General features: G+C 43.7%; 1 protein-coding gene across 5 annotated transcripts in view; it reads right to left on the bottom strand.

Moving 5' to 3' along the window:
- The window catches only part of GAB1 (GRB2 associated binding protein 1), a 97630-nt gene that overhangs the window by 69840 nt on the left and 6766 nt on the right, over positions 1-21024 (bottom strand). The window contains exon 2 of one of the 5 annotated variants that reach the window (XM_044300551.1): positions 212-400. The exons of the other annotated variants lie outside the window; for them this stretch is intronic. Coding sequence (XP_044156486.1) covers positions 212-304 — 93 coding nt within the window. The 5' untranslated portion in view covers positions 305-400. The remainder of the gene's footprint in view (positions 1-211; positions 401-21024) is intronic. 5 annotated transcript variants of the gene reach the window in all.

The raw sequence follows: 21024 nt of genomic DNA on the forward strand, positions 1-21024 counted from the left end.
GTAATTATGTAAATCAACTTCCGTTGTTTCATCCGAAGTCATTTCGCTCATCCCTACCACCAACCAAATTCCACTGTTCATTTAACAAAGGGGCTCAGAAAAATGAAAGGTGAAATCTGATTGGTTGCAGTTTTGATAAATGTCCCCCTTCGTTTCCACTTCTAGGGGAGCCAGATTTATCAATTCCTCTTTCAGCCAGTAAATGCAGTACCTGCCATGATGGGACCACAGCTCCCATGTGGAATAAAAGTAGTTTTCTCCAGAATAAGGCCTCTTTCACACAACCGTATGGCTTTTTCAGCATTTTGCGGTCCGTTTTTCATGGATCCTTTGTTCCATTATTTGTTTCTGTTGTTTTTCCATATGGCATATACAGTAATTACATAGGAAAAAAATTGGGCTGGGAATATAAAAAAAAAAAAAAAATCAATATAGATGGTTCGGCAAAAAACAAATGGATACGGAAGACATACAGATGTATTTCCGTATGTGTTCAGTTTTATTTTGCGGATCCATTTCCTTGAATTGAGCCTCGGAACGTTATTTAGGGACAATAATAATAATGTTCTATATTTGAACGGAACAGAAACAATGCATAGGGAGTACATTAGTTTTTTCTTGCGGGGAACCGTTGAAATTAATGGATCCGTATACGGAATGCAAAAAACGGCCCGTAAACAAAAAATAAATAAATAAATAAAACACACAGTCATGTGAAAGAGGCCTAAGGCTACATTCACACGACCATATGTATTTTCCGGTCCGCAAAAAAATACGGATGACGTCCATGTGACATCCGTTATTTTGCGGATCTGCTGCAACAATGCCTATCCTTGTCTGCCAAACAGACAAAAATAGGACATGCTCTATATTTTTTGCAGGGCTACGGAACGGACATACGGATCCGGACAGCACACAGTGTGCGGTCCGCATTTTTTGCGGACCCATTGAAATAATAAATGGAACGGACATGTAAACAAAATACGTTCGTATAAATGTAGCCTAAAGCAACAGATCACAAATTGATAGGCATCATTACGTTAGTCTGCATTTCCTGATGACTGACTCTTCAACCTCAGCTGTACATGTCACCACCTGGTCTTTAACCACCTCAGCCCCCCTAGCTTAAAACACCCATAATGACCAGACCACTTTTTACACTTCTGCACAACACTACTTTCACCGTTTATTGCTCGGTCATGCAACTTACCACCCAAATGAATTTTACCTCCTTTTCTTCTCACTAATAGAGCTTTCATTGCTGCTGACATTTTTACTTTTTTGTTTTTAATCGAAATTGAACAAAATTTTTGCAAAAAAAAAAAAAAAAAAGACATTTTTCACTTTCAGTTGTAATTATTATTTTTTTTTAAACGACATCTATATATAAATTTTTCTCTAAATTTATTGTTCTACATGTCTTTGATAAAAATAAAAAATAAATGTTTGGGTATAAGTTATAGCGTTTACAAACTATGGTACAAAAATGTGAATTTCCGCTTTTTGAAGCAGCTCTGACTTTCTGACCACCTGTCATGTTTCCTGAGGTTCTACAATACCCAGACAATAGAAAACCCCCACAAATAACCCCATTTCGGAAAGTAGACACCCTAAGGTATTCGCTGATGGGCATAGTGAGTTCATAGAACTTTATTTGTTGTCACAAGTTAGAGGAAAATGATGAATTTATTATTTTTCCTTACAAAGTCTCATATTCCACTAACTTGTGACAAAAAATAAAAACTTCCATGAACTCACTATGCCCATCACGAAATACCTTGGGGTGTCTTTACTGCCCTGGCATTTGAGGGTCTCCGCAATCATTACATGTATGGCCAGCATTAGGAGTTTCTGCTATTCTCCTTATATTGAGCATACAGGTAATTCATTTTTTTTTCCGTTCAGCCTCTGGGCTGAAAGAAAAAAAAAATGAACAGAAGAGATTTCTTCATTCACATCGATTAATGTGGATGAAAAAAATCTCTGCCAAAAAAAAAAAAAAAAAAAAAAAAAGAGGGGAAAGGTGTCTGCCAGGACATAGGAGCTCCGCCCAACATCCATACCCACTTAGCTCCTATGCCCTGGCAAACCCGATTGCTCCATTCACATCAATCGATGTGGATGAATAAATCATTGCCGGGATTTTTATTTATTTTTTATATATACAAAGTGTTTGCCAAAGCATATGAACACCGCCGCCCCCTCAGCTCATATGCCTCGGCAAACGTATCTTTTACTGCAGAGGAGAAATCTCGTCTTGCAGCGCCGAATACACCGACTTTTGTGTAATCTGACAGCAGCGCAATGCTTCTGTCAGAATGCACATCAGTGCTGCAGCTAGTCGATCGGTTGGTCCACCTGGAAGGTAAAAAAACCAATAAAGAAAAAAACCAGGCCGCAACGCAATAAATTTATTAACTTTATAATAACATTTGAACGGAACATATAAACTTTATTTAACTTTTTGAACAGAACGTTAACTTTTTTGCTTACCGGTGATTTATTTTTTTATCTTTATAGGACAAACCTCTCCTTCCCCATGGGACAATGTGCAAAGCGCAAATCGCCCAAAGATGTGGAGAAGTACATTATGCACTTTGTCCCAGGTAAAAGGAGAGGTTTGCAGCAGCTGTGAGTGAATGGGCCCTAATAGCCCTGTGTGCCTGTCCTGTGAGATGCAATCCCTATGCTAAGTGTACCTGTGTGTGGTATTTCCGGAAACACTCCCCTAAGCATAGGGCAGGGTGGTCAGGGCAGTCAGGACAGAAATAGCGGGTGTCACGCCTTATTCCACTCCTGCTACAGACACATCTTTTTCGGGGTGACGGTTGGGTTGAGGTAACAGCAACGACATTGGGGAAATGTCGCTCGTGTAGACGGCTAACTACACTGGTGGATGGGGCCACGGAACCTCCTGGATACAGGAGGTTCTCGATGATCTCTTCCTGAAATTTGAGGAAGGATCCTGTTCTCCCAGCCTTACTGTAGAGAACAAAACTATTGTACATAGCCAATTGAATCAAATATACAGACACCTTCTTATACCAGCGTCTGGTGCGTTGGGAAACTAAATAAGGAGCCAACATCTGGTCATTGAAATTCACCCCTCCCATGAGCGAATTATAGTCGTGGACACAGAGGGGCTTTTCAATGACACTGGTTGCTCGTTCTATTTGTATTGTCGTGTCTGCCTGAATGGAGGAGAGCATGTAAACGTCACGCTTGTCTCTCCATTTCACCGCGAGCAGTTCTTCATTACACAAGGCAGCCCTCTCCCCCCTTGCAAGACGGGTGGTAACGAGCCGTTGGGGGAAGCCCCGGCGACTAAGTCGTGCGGTGCCACAGCAGCCAATCTGTTCTAGGAACAAATGCCTGAAGAGGGGCACATGTATAAGGGACTCGTCTACGCAGATGTTTTGCTCAGGGGTATACAAATCAGCAAATTTGTTGTTGAAGTGGTCTATGAGGGGCCGAATTTTGTGGAGTCGGTCAAAAGCTGGGTGGCCTCTGGGACGGGAGGTGGTGTTGTCGCTAAAGTGCAGGAAATGCAGGATGGCCTCAAATCGTGCCCTGGACATGGCAGCAGAGAACATGGGCATGTGATGAATTGGGTTCGTGGACCAATATGACCGCAATTCATGCTTTTTGGTTAGACCCATGTTGAGAAGGCCCAGAAAAAAAAAATTAATTCGGAAACTTGGACGGGTTTCCAGCGGAAAGGCTGGGCATAATAGCTTCCCGGGTTGGCGGCTATAAATTGAGTGGCATACCGATTTGTTTCTGCCACGACTAAGTCCAAGAGCTCCGCAGTCAAGAAGAGCTCAAAAAATCCCAGTGCCGAACCGATCTGAGCTGTCTCAACCCGAACTCCAGACTGGGCGGTGAAAGGGGGAACTAATGGTGCGGCTGAAGTTGGGGACTGCCAATCAGGGTTTGCCAGCACCTCAGGGACCCTAGGGGCTCTACGGGCCTGTCTGTGCGGTGGCTGCGACGGGGTAACTATTGCACGTACCACCGTACCAGCTTCAACTGCCCTTCTGGTGCTCGCCACTTCACCATGTTATACGGCAGTGCTGGTACTAGGTCCAGGGTGGGCTGCACTGCTGGTGTATGCCTCACCACGTAATCCAACAGCGCCAGCCCAACTCTGCTGCCCTTGAAGCGGATCCTGCGCAACCTGTGGTGTAGCAACACGGGGCCGGGTACGCCTGGTGCCATCAGGGACCTCAACCTCCTCGTCCGAACTTTGGGTCAGACTGCCACTGCTTTCTACAGGTTCATATTCTGACCCGCTGGATTTGTCAGATGAGGGTTCCCATTCCTCATCCGAATGGGTCAGAATCCTGTAGGCCTCTTTAGAAGAATACCCCTTGTTTGACATTTGGACTACTAAATTTAGGGGGTATTCCCTGAGAAAACCCAAGAAAAAAAAGCAAGCCCGTCTTACAAATGGGAGGCTAGCGAAGTACCGGAGTCCGCTGCGATTGATAAATATCAAAACTGATTTTTTTATCGCCGCAGCGCTTGGAAAGTGATTGTGCAGTGATCAAAAAATATATATATTTTTTGTCACTGCGGCGGGGCGGACGTGGGTGAACGCACGTGTGGGCGACCGATCAGGCCTGATCGGGCAAACACTGCGTTTTGGGTGGAGGGCTAGCTAAGGTGACACTAATACTATTATAGATCTGACTGATCAGTTTTGATCACTTACAGATACTATAAAAAGTACAAATGCTGATTAGCGATACGCTAATCAGCGACTGCGGTGGGGTGGGTGCTAAACGATCGCTAACTACCTAACCAAGGGGCCTAAACTATCCTAAACCTAACAGTCAATACCAGTGAGAAAAAAAAAAAGTGACAGTTTACACTGATCACTTTTTTCCCCCTTTCACTAGGTGATTGACAGGGGCGATCAAGGGGTTAATTGGGGTGATGGGGGGTGATCTGGGGGCTAAGTGTGCTGTTTGGTGTACTCACTGAACTGTGCTCCTCTGCCGGAACCAACCGACCAAAAGAGGAGCACAGCAGTCATTTAGCACCTTATATTTATAAATATAAAGTGTTAACTGGCTTGTGATTCGTTTTTTTGAAAATCATCAGCCTGCCAGCGAGATGACGCCCCGATGCGTGACTCTGCCCGAGACAGCCGCCTCCGGAACGCGATCCTGCGTTAGGCGGTCCGGAGGCGGTTAAAGATGGTGTCCTGTCCAAAGCGGAGTGGGTGCCACAGTAGACACCAAGAGCTAATGTCTGTGATAAACGATAATGTCTGATCAGCCCCTATTCACACTCACTGATCAGACAAGTATCTGCTATACTGTGGATAATCGATAAGTCTTCGCAATAGGACAACCCCCTTTAAGAGTCAAAGTTCACATGAGGGATAAGTTTTTAAACTTAAACTGTGGTGTTTCTGTTAAAAACATATGTGAACAGCGCTTAACACAAACCTCTTTCTTTTATATGCATTCTTAAACTGTACTAAGAAATGATAATGGGTCTCGACAATGTACTGTTCTTTGTGTACATACATAACATGTCATGCTTGCCATATAGCCATTGACATTTCCACAATTACTAGATTGTATATCTTTTAAAGGCCCTGTGTTGTCCTGTGCAATTGGTTTAACACAAACTATGGAAAGTATTCAGAGACTGTATACCTCAAGTTATGGTCTCAGAATTCTTACAGAGGTTCTCTAGTTAAAATTATCCATATAGAAACCTAGGACTACTGCAGCCAATCGCTGGCCACAGACTGCTGTCCATGTGATTCAGGCATAAGGACATCATGGAGGAGATGTCATGATTTGCACCCATTCCTAAAGGGCTACATTTCGAAAGGAGATTTCTCAGAGTTAACTAAAATAATCACCATGGCCTATTATTTTTAAAAGCACCTGCACAGTTTGGTTTGGAATTCGGTAGCCTGATCTGGCTGAGAATCATGCTACCGGAGCTCACCACGTCCAGCATTGCCCGATACAACTGTGTACTGCTGGATCCCCATCGACTATAACGGGATCTGGCCTCTCGCTCTGGCATTTATGCGGGGGAATCGGCCAGACAAAAACCATTGCGTGTGGCAGTTTTATCCGGCTTAATCTCTGCCGGATCCAGTTATAGTCAACAGTGATCCGGCATTACACAGATCAGGCTACTGGATTCCAAATGCAACCGTGAACAGGGCCTAAAGAGACTGTTCATGCAAATAGATCTCATACACATGGACACAGGGTGCCCAGAGAAAACAGCTTTTAAAACATAGGCCTGTTTGGGAAACTTGCCAGTAACAACTAAGGCCTCCTGCACACGACCATATACTCTTTGCCGTCTGCAAAATATGGATGTGGTCCATGTACATCCCACACTTTTCTCCGCCTCCGTTGTAGAAATGCCTGCAAAATGGACAAAAATAGGACACGTTCTATAATTTGTAGCATGGCCGCATGGATCCAGACAGCATACAGATGACATCTTAGCACTGTCCGCATTTTGTGAGGCCCCATAGTAATGAATAAGTACACACGCAATCAGCAAAAAATGCAGATTGGACCCGGACGGAAAATATGGTCGAGTGCACGAGGCGTAATAATGTCCACATTCAACAACTCCTTGAAGACAGACCAAGCACTTTTCTTTTTTTTTGTTGTTGTTGAGAGGACCGAGTACTTGGGGGCCCATTGTTATCAAGTGCTTATAGCTAAATTTAGCTGGAGCTGCAACTGCTATTAAAAAACACTTCCTTTGCATGTTTCCTGAGAGAAAACTGTTGCTTTGCACTGAAAAATGTAAGATATAAATAGTAGTTTCCTTGAAAAGTGCTTCCATACTCCCAGCAGTTTACCAAGTGGTTCTGGGGGTTAGGAACACTACTCAGCGCACTGATTTTCACAATGCATCCAGAAAGGAAAAGGCAGCAAGTGAAAGCAGAATAAAGTTATGTTCACACTGGACCGGTAGAGGGTCTAGGGTTGCAACGGGTATCGAATTATCGATACCCAATCAATACTTTTGTAACCTTATCAACTTGATACAGGGATTTGCTATTTATCGATACTAGGCTGCGCAGCCTAGTATCACAGAGAACATGGCGCGCGCCGCTCTCAGCGCGTACCATGTTATCCTGAGCTGGCACTGTGGAGAAGGAGGGAGTCCCTCCCTCATTGTGTGCGACTGCCGCTGGCCACCAATGAGAACAGAGAGGAGTAGGAGGGGAGGGACTGTGGCCACTGCGCCACCAATGAATAAAGTTTATGCCTGAATACAAATTTAGGCTGCGGATGCCGGCCATATCCCATAGCCGGCCTCTATGACTGCGCGCTGCGATCCTCCACAATTAACCCCTCATTGGTGGAACAGTGGGCACAGTCCCTCCCCTCCTACTCCCACTTCTTCTCAGTATTATATTAATTGCGGTCCCCCCCCCAGTATTATAGCCATTGGTGGCGCAGTGCTAACCCCCCCCCCCCAATATTATAGTCACTGGGGGCAGTGGTCCCAGGGCCCCCCCCTCATCTATTGGTGGTGCTGTGGCAGCTGGGGTTCCGATCCATTACCACTGCCCTGGCTGCCATGGTAAGCTCCCTGCTGCTGTATGCACAAAAGACAGGGCAGCAGGGAGCGTGTAAAGTTCTATCCACCCCAATAGAGCTTTATTAGGGTGAATAGGACAAGGGTTCTAGCGCCTAAGGGGGCTAATAGTTTGTAAATAAAAAGTAAAAAAGGTAACCCCCCCTCCCCCCAAAAAAATAATTTTAAAATCACCCCCTTTCCTAATTTTACATCTAAAAACACAAAAAAATATATTACACATCGCCACGTCCCAAAAAGTCAGAATAATTTAATTTAAAAAAATATCTCCTATGCAGTGAATGCAGTAACAGAAAAAAAAAAATTGTCCCCCCTCCAAAAAAAAATACGGTAGACATGTTCTATTATGGGCCAGACGTTCCATAAAATGCGTAATGCACGAGGCTTTTTTTGGTCTTTATTAGCGTGGTATCGAACGGTATTGAGTATCGCAATACTTTATGGTATCGAAATCTAATCAAAATTTCGGTATCGTGACAACCCTAAGGCCTCATGCACACGACCGTTGTGTGCACCCGTGGCCGTTGTGCCGTTTTCCGTTTTTTTCTGCGGCTCCATTGACTTTCAATGGGGCCGTTGAAAACTCGGCTTGTGCACCGTTTTTACACCGTGCCCGTGACCCGTGATTCTAGGCCGTGAAAAAAATATGACCTGTCCTATTTTTTTCACGGCCAACGGTTCACGGGCCCATTCAAGTCAATGGGTCCGTGAAAATCACGGATGCACCCAAGATTGTCATCCGTGTCCGTGATCCGTGTCCGTGATCCGTGTCCGTTTTTTCCTATCATTTCAATGGTAAACTTGACTTAGAATTTTATTTCATTTTTCATGTCCGTGGATCCTCCAAAAATCACGGCAGACCCACGGAAGAAAAAACGGGCACGGATCACGGTACAACGGAACCATGTTTTGCGGGACGTTAAAAAATACGGTCGTGTGCATGAGGCCTAAGAGGGACAGAACAAAAATAAAAATCACTTCCACATTAGAAAAACGACACAAAAGTAATGCTAGACAATAGGTCGGCAGTTAAAAAGTCGCCATTAACACTGCTCTAATGTATTTCAGCTGTCATATGGAGGAAGTTAGTAAGAGACATGTCCTAGTGAGAAGTGTGGGGGGGGGGGGGGAATAAATAAATTTAAAATTATATAGGTCCCATTCCTTTACACGGGCAAATGAAAGAACGAGCCTCAAACACCATATTCATTTTCACAGGCTAATTATTAGGAGGGGTTTGTACGAAATAACCTTCTTAAAGGGGTTATCTGGGAATTAATAGAGTCATTTATCAAACTAGTGTAAAATAGAACTGGCTTAGTTGCCTAAAGCAACCAATCAGATTCCACCTTTCGTTTGCAACAGCTCTTTTGGGAAATGAAAGGTAGAATCTGATTTCTATGGGCAACTAAGCCAGTTCTACTTTACACCCGTATGATAAATGACCCCATAAGTGTCCTAATGAACTCCATTCCTATAGATTCATCTGAGGATCATATCAGCTGTATTCAGGATCATAATCCCTGACAAGTAGAGAGGAGGAGGAGGAGGAGGAGGCAGTTCTTTACCTCAGTGCTGTGAAGTATCTTGTCCTCCTGTGCGATTAGGACAGGTTTTGTGTGTACTTAAAGGACGGCAGCCATTTTATTTCTCCTAATGGCTAGCATTATATCTAATCAAAGGTATTTGGTAATATATTTATAAGGTAATATTTAAGTATTTTCATTCTCTTAATTCCCGGAGAACCCCTTTCAAGTGTCTGATCAGTGGGGGTCGAAGAGAACAGGGACCAAACGTTCCCCATTTGAATGGAGTGTCACTGCCGCTACATTTAACACGATGGGGCTGTTGGAGATCACAAGGTACAGAATTGCATTGTTTGTCAAAAACATATCCCCTTTACACGATATGTGGTGCTATCAAATTAAGATTTTAATGCCCACATAAAATATTGAGCAATTTATCGCTTGTCGTGTGGATGTTGGGCACGTTTACACTGGAAATAACTGGGTACGCAAGTTTGTTTGGCTGGTCAGCTCTTAAAAGGATCTTTACTACCCCCCCCCCCCCCCCCATAGTACCTCAACCAGTTGAATTGCCATTTATGCTGCAGTACAAGGCTGACTGTAGATGCCAAACTAAACAGATCTACAGTATATGTGATGCAGCAGATTGTTAAAAATTTTGGATAAGCTTTAGCATCGACACAAGTTATTAACAGAGACCCATGAACTGAGTTTTCTATTCTCACTGTTCAGAAGTCTAAGCTATGTTTTTATGTAGCCACAAGAAAAAGCACTCGAGAGGTTTTCATTTAAGAAGAATATGACAGATCACCTGCCCAAGACGGTCTACCACAAAGCAAGCCAAACCAGAAAATCAAGTTTCAATTACATAGCATGCATGCAGGTCTTAGGGCAAAGCTGCAGCAAGTTGAAACATTTGTCTGAGACTTCTCAGAGTCATCGGGAAATGAGCGCTCAGAAATTGGCAAAAATGGGGGTGGAGACAAAACAAAAACACGGCACTGTAAGGTGATCTGGCCTGGGTAAGAGAGCAAGGAGGGCGGTGCTAGCGCTGGACGAGAATTTTGGTTGGAATCAATGCCTGGAAACGCCACGTATCAATGGTAAACAAAACACTGCAAAAAAAATATGTATTTAGGGGGACATGTTGACTCCCCGTAAGTGATATTAACCACATTTTAGGGTTGGAAAACTGTGCAAAATGTATATTTTTTTTCAAAATCAACCATATTTATAAAGTCTGATTTGGCCTTAACCACTTCAACCCCGCTAGCTAAAACCCACTTAATGACCAGGCCACTTTTTACACTTCTGCACTACACTACTTTCACCGTTTATTGCTCGGTCATGCAACTTACCACAAAATATCGCGCCTGCGCCCTACCAGTCTTTAATCGGCGCAGGCGCACTGAGAGGCGGCCGCTCCATCCTCAATGCGCCTGCGCCGGGTGTAGATGTGACGTCATCGGCGCAGGCGCATTGAGGATGGAGCGGCCGCCTCTCAGTGCGCCTGCGCCGATTAAAGACAGGTATGGCGCAGGCGCGATATTTTGAATTCAAACAAGGCCAGCAGAGAACGATCCCGTTCCCTGGCCCTGTCACTCACACAGCGGAGGGGGCGTCATTATGAGAGGAGGATGCGGCTGCTACCAGCAAGTAGCCGCCCTACTTGCTGGTAGCAAGGTAATTTACATATTATAAAAATTGCTTTTTAACAAAATCTACTGAACAAAAATTATATTTAGCTTATGTATAGGGAGCTCGCAGTGTAGGGATTATTATTAACCCAAAAAAAAAAAAAAGGTTTAGTGGGCTGACAGAAGCCCTTTAACCACTTCAGCCCCGCTAGGTGAAACCCCCTTCATGACCAGAGCACTTTTTACACTTCGGCACTACACTCCTTTCACCGTTTATCGCTCGGTCATGCAACTTACCACCCAAATGAATTTTACCTCCTTTTCTTCTCACTAATGGAGCTTTCATTTGGTGGTATTTTATTGCTGCTGACATTTTTACTTTTTTTGTTATTAATCAAAATGTAACGATTTTTTTGCAAAAAAATTATATTTTTCACTTTCAGCTGTAAAATTTTGCAAAAAAAAAAACAACATCCATATATAAATTTTTCGCCAAATTTATTGTTCTACATGTCTTTGATAAAAAAAAAAATGTTTGGGCAAAAAAAAATGGTTTGGGTAAAAGTTATAGCGTTTACAAACTATGGTACAAAAATGTGAATTTCCGCTTTTTGAAACAGCTCTGACTTTCTGAGCACCTGTCATGATTCCTGAGGTTCTACAATGCCCAAACAGTAGAAAAACCCCACAAATGACCCCATTTCGGAAAGTAGACACCCTAAGGTATTCGCTGATGGGCATAGTGAGTTCATAGAACTTTTTATTTTTTGTCACAAGTTAGCGGAAAATGATGATGATTTATTTTATTTTTATTTTTTCTTACAAAGTCTCATATTCCACTAACTTGCGACAAAAAATAGAAAATTCTAGGAACTCGCCATGCCCCTCACGGAATACCTTGGGGTGTCTTCTTTCCAAAGTGGGGTCACTTGTGGCGTAGTTATACTGCCCTGGCAATTTAGGGGCCCAAATGTGTGAGAAGAACTTTGCAATCAAAATGTGTAAAAAATGACCGGTGAAATCCAAAAGGTGCACTTTGGAATATGTGCCCCTTTGCCCACCTTGGCAGCAAAAAAGTGTGACACATCTGGTATCGCCGTACTCAGGAGAAGTTGGGGAATGTGTTTTGGGGTGTCATTTTACATATACCCATGCTGGGTGAGAAAAATATCTTGGTCAAATGCCAACTTTGTATAAAAAAAAATGGGAAAAGTTGTCTTTTGCCAAGATATTTTTCTCATCCAGCATGGGTATATGTAAAATGGCACCCCAAAACACATTCCCCAACTTCTCCTGAGTACGGCGATACCAGATGTGTCACACCTTTTTGCTGCCAAGGTGGGCAAAGGGGCACATATTCCAAAGTGCACCTTTCAGATTTTGCAGGCCATTTTTTACACATTTTGATTGCAAGGTACTTCTCACACATTTGGGCCCCTAAATTGCCAGGGCAGTATAACTACGCCACAAGTGACCCCATTTTGGAAAGAAAACACCCCAAGGTATTCCGTGAGGGGCATGGCGAGTTCCTAGAATTTTTTATTTTTTGTCACAAGTTAGCGGAAAATGATGATTTTTATTTTTTTTTCTCTTTTTTCCTTACAAAGTCTCATATTCCACTAACTTACGACAAAAAATAAAAAATTCTAGGAACTCGCCATGCCCCTCACGGAATACCTTGGGGTGTCTTCTTTCCAAAATGGGGTCACTTGTGGCGTAGTTATACTGCCCTGGCAATTTAGGGGCCCAAATGTGTAAGAAGTACCTTGCAATCAAAATCTGTAAAGAATGGCCTGTGAAATCCGAAAGGTGCACTTTGGAATGTGTGCCCCTTTGCCCACCTTGGCTGCAAAAAAGTGTCACACATCTGGTATCGCCGTACTCAGGAGAAGTTGGGGAATGTGTTTTGGGGTGCCATTTTACATATAACCATGCTGGGTGAGAGAAATATCTTGGCAAAAGACAACTTTTCCTATTTTTTTATACAAAGTTGGCATTTGACCAAGATATTTCTCTCACCCAGCATGGGTACATGTAAAATGACACCCCAAAACACATTCCCCAACTTCTCCTGAGTACGGCGATACCAGATGTGTGACACTTTTTTGCAGCCTAGATGCGCAAAGGGGCCCAAATTCCTTTTAGGAGGGCATTTTTAGACATTTGGATCCCAGACTTCTTCTCACACTTTCGGGCCCCTAAAAAGCCAGGGCAGTATAAATACCCCACATGTGACCCCACTTTGGAAAGAAGACACCCCAAGGTATTCAATGAGGGGCCTGGCGAGTTCCTAGAAATTTTTTATTTTTTGCATAAGTTAGCGGAAATTGATTTTTTTGGTTTTTTTCTCACAAAGTCTCACTTTCCGCTAACTTAGGACAAAAATTTCAATCTTTCATGGACTCAATATGCCCCTCAGCGAATACCTTGGGGTGTCTTCTTTCCGAAATGGGGTCACATGTGGGGTATTTATACTGCCCTGGCTTTTTAGGGGCCCTAAAGCGTGAGAAGAAGTCTGGAATATAAATGTCTAAAAATGTTTACGCATTTGGATTCCGTGAGGGGTATGGTGCGTCCATGGGAGATTTTATTTTTTGACACAAGTTAGTAGAATATGAGACTTAGTAAGAAAAAACAAAAACAAAAAAAAAAATTTCAGCTAACTTGTGCCAAAAAAAAATGTCTGAATGGAGCCTTACAGAGGGGGGGGGGGGGGGGGGGGGGGGTGATCAATGACAGGGGGGTGATCAATGACAGGGGGGTAATCACCCATATAGACTCCCGGATCACCCCCCTGTCATTGATCACCCCCCTGGTAAGGCTCCATTCAGACGTCCGTATAATTTTTACGGATCCATGGATCGGATCCGCAAAACACATGCGGACGTCTGAATGGAGCCTTACAGGGGGGTTATCGGTGATCAGGGTGATCACCCCCCTGTCAGGCTCCATTCAGACATCCGCATGATTTTTTACGGATCCATGGATCGGATCCACAAAAAACATGCGGACGTCTGAATGGAGCCTTACAGGGGGGTGATCAATGACAGGGGGTGATCAGGGAGTGTATATGGGTGATCACCCCCCTGTAAGGCTCCATTCAGACGTCCGCATGTGTTTTGCGGATCCGATCCATGTATCCATGGATCCGTAAAAATCATGCGGACGTCTGAATGGAGCCTTACAGGGGGGTGATCAATGACAGGGGGTGATCAGGGAGTGTATATGGGTGATCACCCGCCGGTCATTGATCACCCCCCTGTAAGGCTCCATTTAGACGTCCGTATGCGTTTTGCGGATCCGATCCATGTATCCGTAAAAATCATACGGACGTCTGAACGGAGCCTGACAGGGGGGTGATCAATGACAGGGCGGTGATCAATGACAGGGGGGTGATCAGGGAGTTTATATGGGGTGATCATGGGTGATCAGGGGTTTATAAGGGGTTAATAAGTGACGGGAGGGGTGTAGTGTAGTGTAGTGTGGTGTTTGGTGCGACTGTACTGACCTACCTGAGTCCTCTGGTGGTCGATCCTAACAAAAGGGACCACCAGAGGACCAGGTAGGAGGTATATTAGACGCTGTTATGAAAACAGCGTCTAATATACCTGTTAGGGGTTAAAAAATTCGGATCTCCAGCCTGCCAGCGAACGATCGCCGCTGGCATGCTGGAGATCCACTCGCTTACCTTCCGTGCCTGTGTGCGCGCGTTCACAGGAAATCTCGCGTCTCGCGAGATGACGCATATATGCGTGACTGTGCGCCAGCCTGCCACCTCCGGAACGCACATGTGCGTTAGGCGGTCCGGAGGTGGTTAAACATAACATTATATATCAAGTGACCACACCACAAAGAAATTACATCCTGCATTAGCTATAATTAATATAATTACCTGTTTTTACCTAATGGTAGTTAAACTACAATAATCACAGCAAAAATCAGGCAATTAACCCTTATCGTAACACGTGAAGCCATTAACCCACATATGACTGATGACAATCTAACCTCTTATGTACACGCATGTCTACAGGCATGGGAACGCAGAGATGACCCCCTTTTTAAATACTTGTCTGACTTTCCCTAATGCAGCCTACAATTCCCATTATACCTCTAGTTTTTCAGAAATAGAGGGTATGAAGTCTCACACTGCACTTGTTCTACCACTACTCTATCACTCACTGGGGAGATTTATCAAAACTGGTGTAAAGGAAAATGGTCTTAGTTGCCCATAGCAACCAGATTTCATTTTTCATAGCTCCTTGTGAAGATCTGGAAAATGGAATCTGATTGGTTGCAATGGACAACTAGGCATGTTTTCCTTTACACCAGTCTTGATAAATCTCCCCTAGTGAGTGATAGATCAGTGGTAGAACAATTCTGCCCCCTAATATACACTGCAGAGCCTCAGTATACTGCTATGAGAGACAGCTTCACACTGCTCTACCCTGCCTCCTGCTTGTGATTGATAGATTTATAACTCTTAGCTCTTACTGAAAGCAGGAGGCAGGGGAGAGCTGTGTGAAGATGCATCTCAAACAAATACACTGGACTCTCTGCACACAGCATATACACATAATCTAGATAGTGTGACTCAGGGACTTTTATAACTTTTCAGCTAATTACTATACAGACTTACCTACTATACCTCTGCATGCCTGGTCTCTTACATAGGACAAATAATATCTGAAGATGCAGTTCATGGGAAATCAGCTACATAAGGAAGATTGATCTCTTGTCCCATGAGAGCAAGATCTGTAGTATATAAATACTTTAGAATGTGTTACTGCCACTGAGCTGGGGTGAAAGAAATGACACTTAGACTATTGCTCGTTAATTAACAATATATTAAAAAAAGAAATGCATTTTTTTTTTTTAAGCAGGAGACATTCCCTTTCAATCCAACCACAACACATTTAGGCAGAAATTATAGACATGGCAGCCTGTGTGTGGTCTAAATAAGAGCCAGCTTTTAGGTCAGCCACTGAGCTATGTGAAAAAGAAATAATTTTGAGAAATGGCATCTAATATATAAAGCCGAGTGTATGTATCTCCGCTAAAGGAATCCGCACCGTCGCATTTACAATCACAAAATTTTACACAGCCGCCTCCTGTGACTTGGGGAACGTCAGACTGTTTTGAGTGGAAACTTTCACCCAACTATTTCCAATTATTAGCCAAAAAATACGCTTAGTAACCTAACTGCCAAACTACAGGATCCATTGGCTGTTGTGGCAGTTAGCCTGGATATTTATCAGGTTGCATATAGTAACCAATCACAGCCCAGCTTCTATTTTGCTACAGGTCTTTAATATGAGCTCTGATTGGTTGCTATAGGCGACGAAGGACATTCTTAGTATAAGGCCTCTTTCACACTACCGTTTTTTTTTTCGTTTTGCGGTCCGTTTTTTGCGTTCCGTATACGGTCCGTATACGGAACCATTCATTTCAATGGTTCCGCAAAAAAACGGAATGTGTTCCGTATGCATTCCGTTTCCGTATTTCCGTTTCGTTGAAAAGATAGAACATGTCCTATATTTGGCCGCAAATCACGGTCCGTGGCACCATTCAAGTCAATGGGTCCGCAAAAAAAAAACGGTACACATACAGAAATGCATCCGTATGTCTTCCGTATCCGTTCCGTTTTTTGCGAAACCATCTATTGAAAATGTTATGCCCAGCCCAATTTTTTCTATGTAATTACTGTATACTGTATATGCCATACGGAACAACGGAATGGAAACGGAACCACAACGGAAGCAAAAAAAAGGAACAACGGATCCGTGAAAAACGGAACGCAAAACACTGAATTCAACATACTGTAGTGTCAAAGAGGCCCAAGACAGTTTATGTGTTAATATGATTTCGATTGCGACGCTTAGCCAACGTTGTTGTAGAGGCTTATGTAACTCACATGACCTTAAAGGGGTTGTCCAAGTTCTCAAACAGCCCCATGTGCCAAGCCCCTCACAGGTAATATACTTACCCCACTCCCGGCGCCACTCCTGGTCCCAGCACCACCGCTTCTCCCTGTACACGGATGAAAACATCCAGTGTCAGGAAGGGGGCAGCCGATGGCAGGTGGGGACGGAGACAAGCCTCCCCAGCGTCATCCACAATGCTAGGGAGGCTCGTCCCCGGCTGTCATTGGCTGCTCCCCTCCCCCGGACACCAGATGATTTTATCCGTGTACAGGGAGAAGCAGCAGCGGCAGGGCCCAGGAGGGGCGACCCAGGTAACTATATTACCTGTGAGGGGCCCAGCACATGGGGGGGGGGGCTCTGTAAGAAAAGGAATTGGAATATGAATATTGTGGAATTCACCGTTAAGGAGACTGGGTACTGTGGAGGTAAAAGCAATTCCACCACAGTTTTAAGTTTTTTTATTTACGACGTTTCGATAAAACTGACCAATCACTTTCATTCTATAGGTTAAGTACGAATCTTGCAATACCTTATATGTATAGTTTTTCTTGCGTTTTAAAAGTGAAAAAATAATTTTTTTAAAAAAAAAAAAAAAGAGTTGGGGGGGACGACAGGTTCTATTTTTTCGTCAAAAACACAAATGCAATCGCACATTTTGGCCAAAGCGTAATAAGCCACGTCAAGGTCGCCTCCATGAGTGGTCCCTAACACTAGTTCCTGCCTGTTATGGGCCATGACAGCCACACAAAGTCCAGGGAGCGCAGGTACAGCATGCACGCCAGGCACACTCTGCTTTTAACCCCGTCCGGTGCCATTACAGCTTTCATCGGATCCAGGGATGCAAGTACCAACATGCATGCTGAGCCCACTATATACTTCTCCTGGAGCAAATTGGCTACTGGACTTTGTGTGGCTGTCATGGCCCATAACAGGTAGGAACTAGTGTTAGGGACCACTCATGGAGGCGACCTTGACGTGGCGAGTGGCTTATTACGCTTTGGCCAAAATGTACACCAATGCCTCATTCAACATCCAGCATAAAGGCAGAGCAGAGTGCTGGTTTGCAGAGTGCGATTGCATTTGTGTTTTTGTATTTGTATTTCGCCATAGCAATGTGCACCTGCATAGGGTTGTGCAGACTGAACCCCCACATTTTTTTCTATTTTTTCGTCGCCATATTTTGACCCCTATAACTTTTTTGTAATTATGTGTACGGAGCTGTGTGGGGGCTAATTTTTTGCGGGGCGATCTGAACATTTCACTGATAACATTCTGGGGTGTGTATGACTTTTTGATCACTTTATTTTATTTATTTGTTTTAAATTTTTTTGTAGAAAATGGGAACAGCAAATCGGCCATTTTAACGCTTTTTTACGTTTTGCTGTTTGCCATATGGGGAATATTTTTATACTATAGGTGTTTTCGCACATGGCGACGCCCATGATGTGTATTTAAAAAAAAAATATAATATTGGTTCTTTTATTTTTAGTTTGGGGAAAGGGGGTGATTAGAATTTTTTTTTTTTTACAGCGAACTATAACGAGCAATCATTAGATTGCTAGTCTCATAGACTCCGCTAATGCATTGGGGTCTATGAGAAAATTGCTAGTTTCCTATAGAGCCCTATTACACGCAAGGGCTCCGTAGGAAATACTATGCAGCAGCCTCCTGTCATTCACAAAGACAGGGGCTCCTCCAATCGCTGCAAGAGGGTGCCAGAGCATCACTGGAAGCGCGCGCTTCCAATGTTTCATGCGCTTAGATGCCGTGGTCAGGATTGAGGTTAAATGTCCGCGATCGGCATTACTGCAGGTTGCGGACATTAGCCACTGTTGTCTGCTATAAGAAACAGCAGGCTCCATTCAGGAGTGGGCGCCATCTATAAAGACCCGGCGCTGGTCAGGAAAGGGTTAAAGGGTCAGGCACTGTGAAGGTCACTATTAAAGGGGCAGTTGCAGTGAATGTCACTGTGGAATTCACCGTTGAAGAAGCCAGCAGCAGGAGCACGTCCTTCACTCACTGTGCCTGCGCTGAATACTAAACGGGACAGCGCAAGCACAGGATTTACGGAACTGGACCTGGGCGTGCCAAAGGGTGGCAAGACCGAGCCTCTAGGTATTGAACCAACGCTCTAATAGCACCTAGAGGCTCATTAGCATATTTTAAAAGTCTTATTTTAAGATAACGGCGGCAGGCAGGGAGTTATAAAGCATACTGTTATGTACTGCTGATATTGCAGTCAGCTACATAACATTATTTCTCATGACAGAAACCCTTTAAGTTACTTTACTGAAATACCCCTTTAAGGGGAACGTTGGAGGTCAATGTTAAGGGGGCGGAGTGCTGTGGAGGTCACTGTTAAAAGGACGGGGCGATGGGGGGGGGGGGGGGGGAGGGTAGTCACTATTAAGGGGGCAGGCGCTGTAGAGGTCACAGTTAAGGGGGCTGGGTGCTGTGAAGGTCAACGTTAAGGGGGCGGTCTGCTGTGGAGGTCTTAGTTAGGGGGCGGGTGAGGTGCTGAGGAGGCCACATTTTAAGGGGACGGGGCACGGTGGGGGGGGGGGGGGGGGTCAGTGTTATGGGGGATACTGTGGATATCTTAACGACACATACATTAAATGAAATAGTGCTAGTTTATAATATAGGTAATGGTATTCCATAGGAAATGTGTAAGTTTACCATACAACTTTCTAGAATATTACCTTTAGCCTGCTTATGCATAAATATGACCTTTGTCTCCTATAAAGGATAGTTTTATATTACAGCTTAAAAAGTGAACACTACCTTCTGCAGGTGAAAGGCCCAACTATACTTACTATGCATCTTTTCACGAATACCTAAATGTTATTGGCAGGCATTTCTTTCCATTTATACTTGGCTTTACGCTAAAGTTCATCAAAATGGCTGATTTCAACCGAAATGAATAATCGTCAGGTGAAATGTAGCAACAAATGATTGTTTGAAAAGAAGTTGACTGCTTCAATATTCTCATTCGATAGTTGGGCGAAAGATCTTTCTTTGAAAAAAACATTCCCAGAAAGATCTTTCATCCATCGCCCGGTTTTGTTGATCATGTATGGCCAGTATGAACCACTGCAATGGCTGATATGAACCAAAATATGTATGACTGTCTGTAATGAACGTTCACCAGATGATTCTTCAACTGCTGCTCAACTGTCAACCAACTAATGTGTATGGCCACCTTAAAGCCGATCAGAATGGATGAAGTCTACCAAAAGGGACGTTTGCTGGTCTGAAAAAGTCGACAGGGTTTAATATTTTATCCAATAATCAGCCAAAAGATATTTCTTTCAAAGGAAGATTGTTTATGGATGAAAGATCTTTCGTCCATTGCTCGGTTTTTATTAAATGTTTATGGGCAGTTTGAACAATTGCAACATGGGTTAAAATGAGTCTGCGAAAGGAACGTTCACCAGATGATTGGATGTTCAACTGCTGCAATTTTTCACAATGGAAATGTGCGATGAAAAGCAACGCAAGTCATAAGCAAAGTGGATGACATGTTCTGAATTATCATCCACAGACCACGGCGAAATCTCAGTGTAAACTGACTTCTGCTGCGGTTCCCAATTTGTGGGTTTTACCAGCGGCTTTCAACCTTTTTTGCACAAAGGTTGAAAAACAGTAGTTAAACGACTGTGATCCCGGCAGTGATGCCACTGAAAGGGCTGGTTTTTGCAGCGGCAGAAGATCCACAGCAGTCCCGCTATGTGGGAATGTACCCTAAAAGAAATGAGATTTCTGTGAAAGTACAGTAATGTCCACACCTAAAATAATACCATGGTAGCCCCTACCTCATCTCTCTAGCTCCCCTGAGATGTCTGGAGAGTAACTGCTTGTATTTGCTATGAACCAACAACTGGAGAATCTTTATTACAGTGTACAGATCCTTTGTTATGCCTCCTGGAAATATATGAATAAAACAACTGGGCCCTTCATACATCCAAGGCCTCATTCACACTTGCATACTTAAACAGTATTTTGCATCTGTATTTGAAGGGGTTGGCTGAGATTATAAAGGGAATGTGTCGCCTATAATTTTTTCTGCCAGCTAAAACCAGATAGTGACATTTTTTTCGCCCAATATTTTTTCGTTTTCCGATTATAGATTTTGAATTCTATTTTCTGAACATGATTACGTGGGTGGCCATCTTCCCTGAGCACTTTGTTAACAGTATTTAGAGGGATGCGTTGAATCAGTGACATAGGCCATAGACACAATGAACAGGAGGGGACCTCATTTACTTGTATGGGAGATTTTTAGGCATGTTGCGTGGCGTGACCTGTGCAGGAGGGAGTAGATAAGCTGGGACATCACTT

Source organism: Bufo gargarizans, chromosome 1 (genome assembly GCF_014858855.1).
Source record: "Bufo gargarizans isolate SCDJY-AF-19 chromosome 1, ASM1485885v1, whole genome shotgun sequence".
Lineage (NCBI taxonomy): Eukaryota > Metazoa > Chordata > Amphibia > Anura > Bufonidae > Bufo > Bufo gargarizans.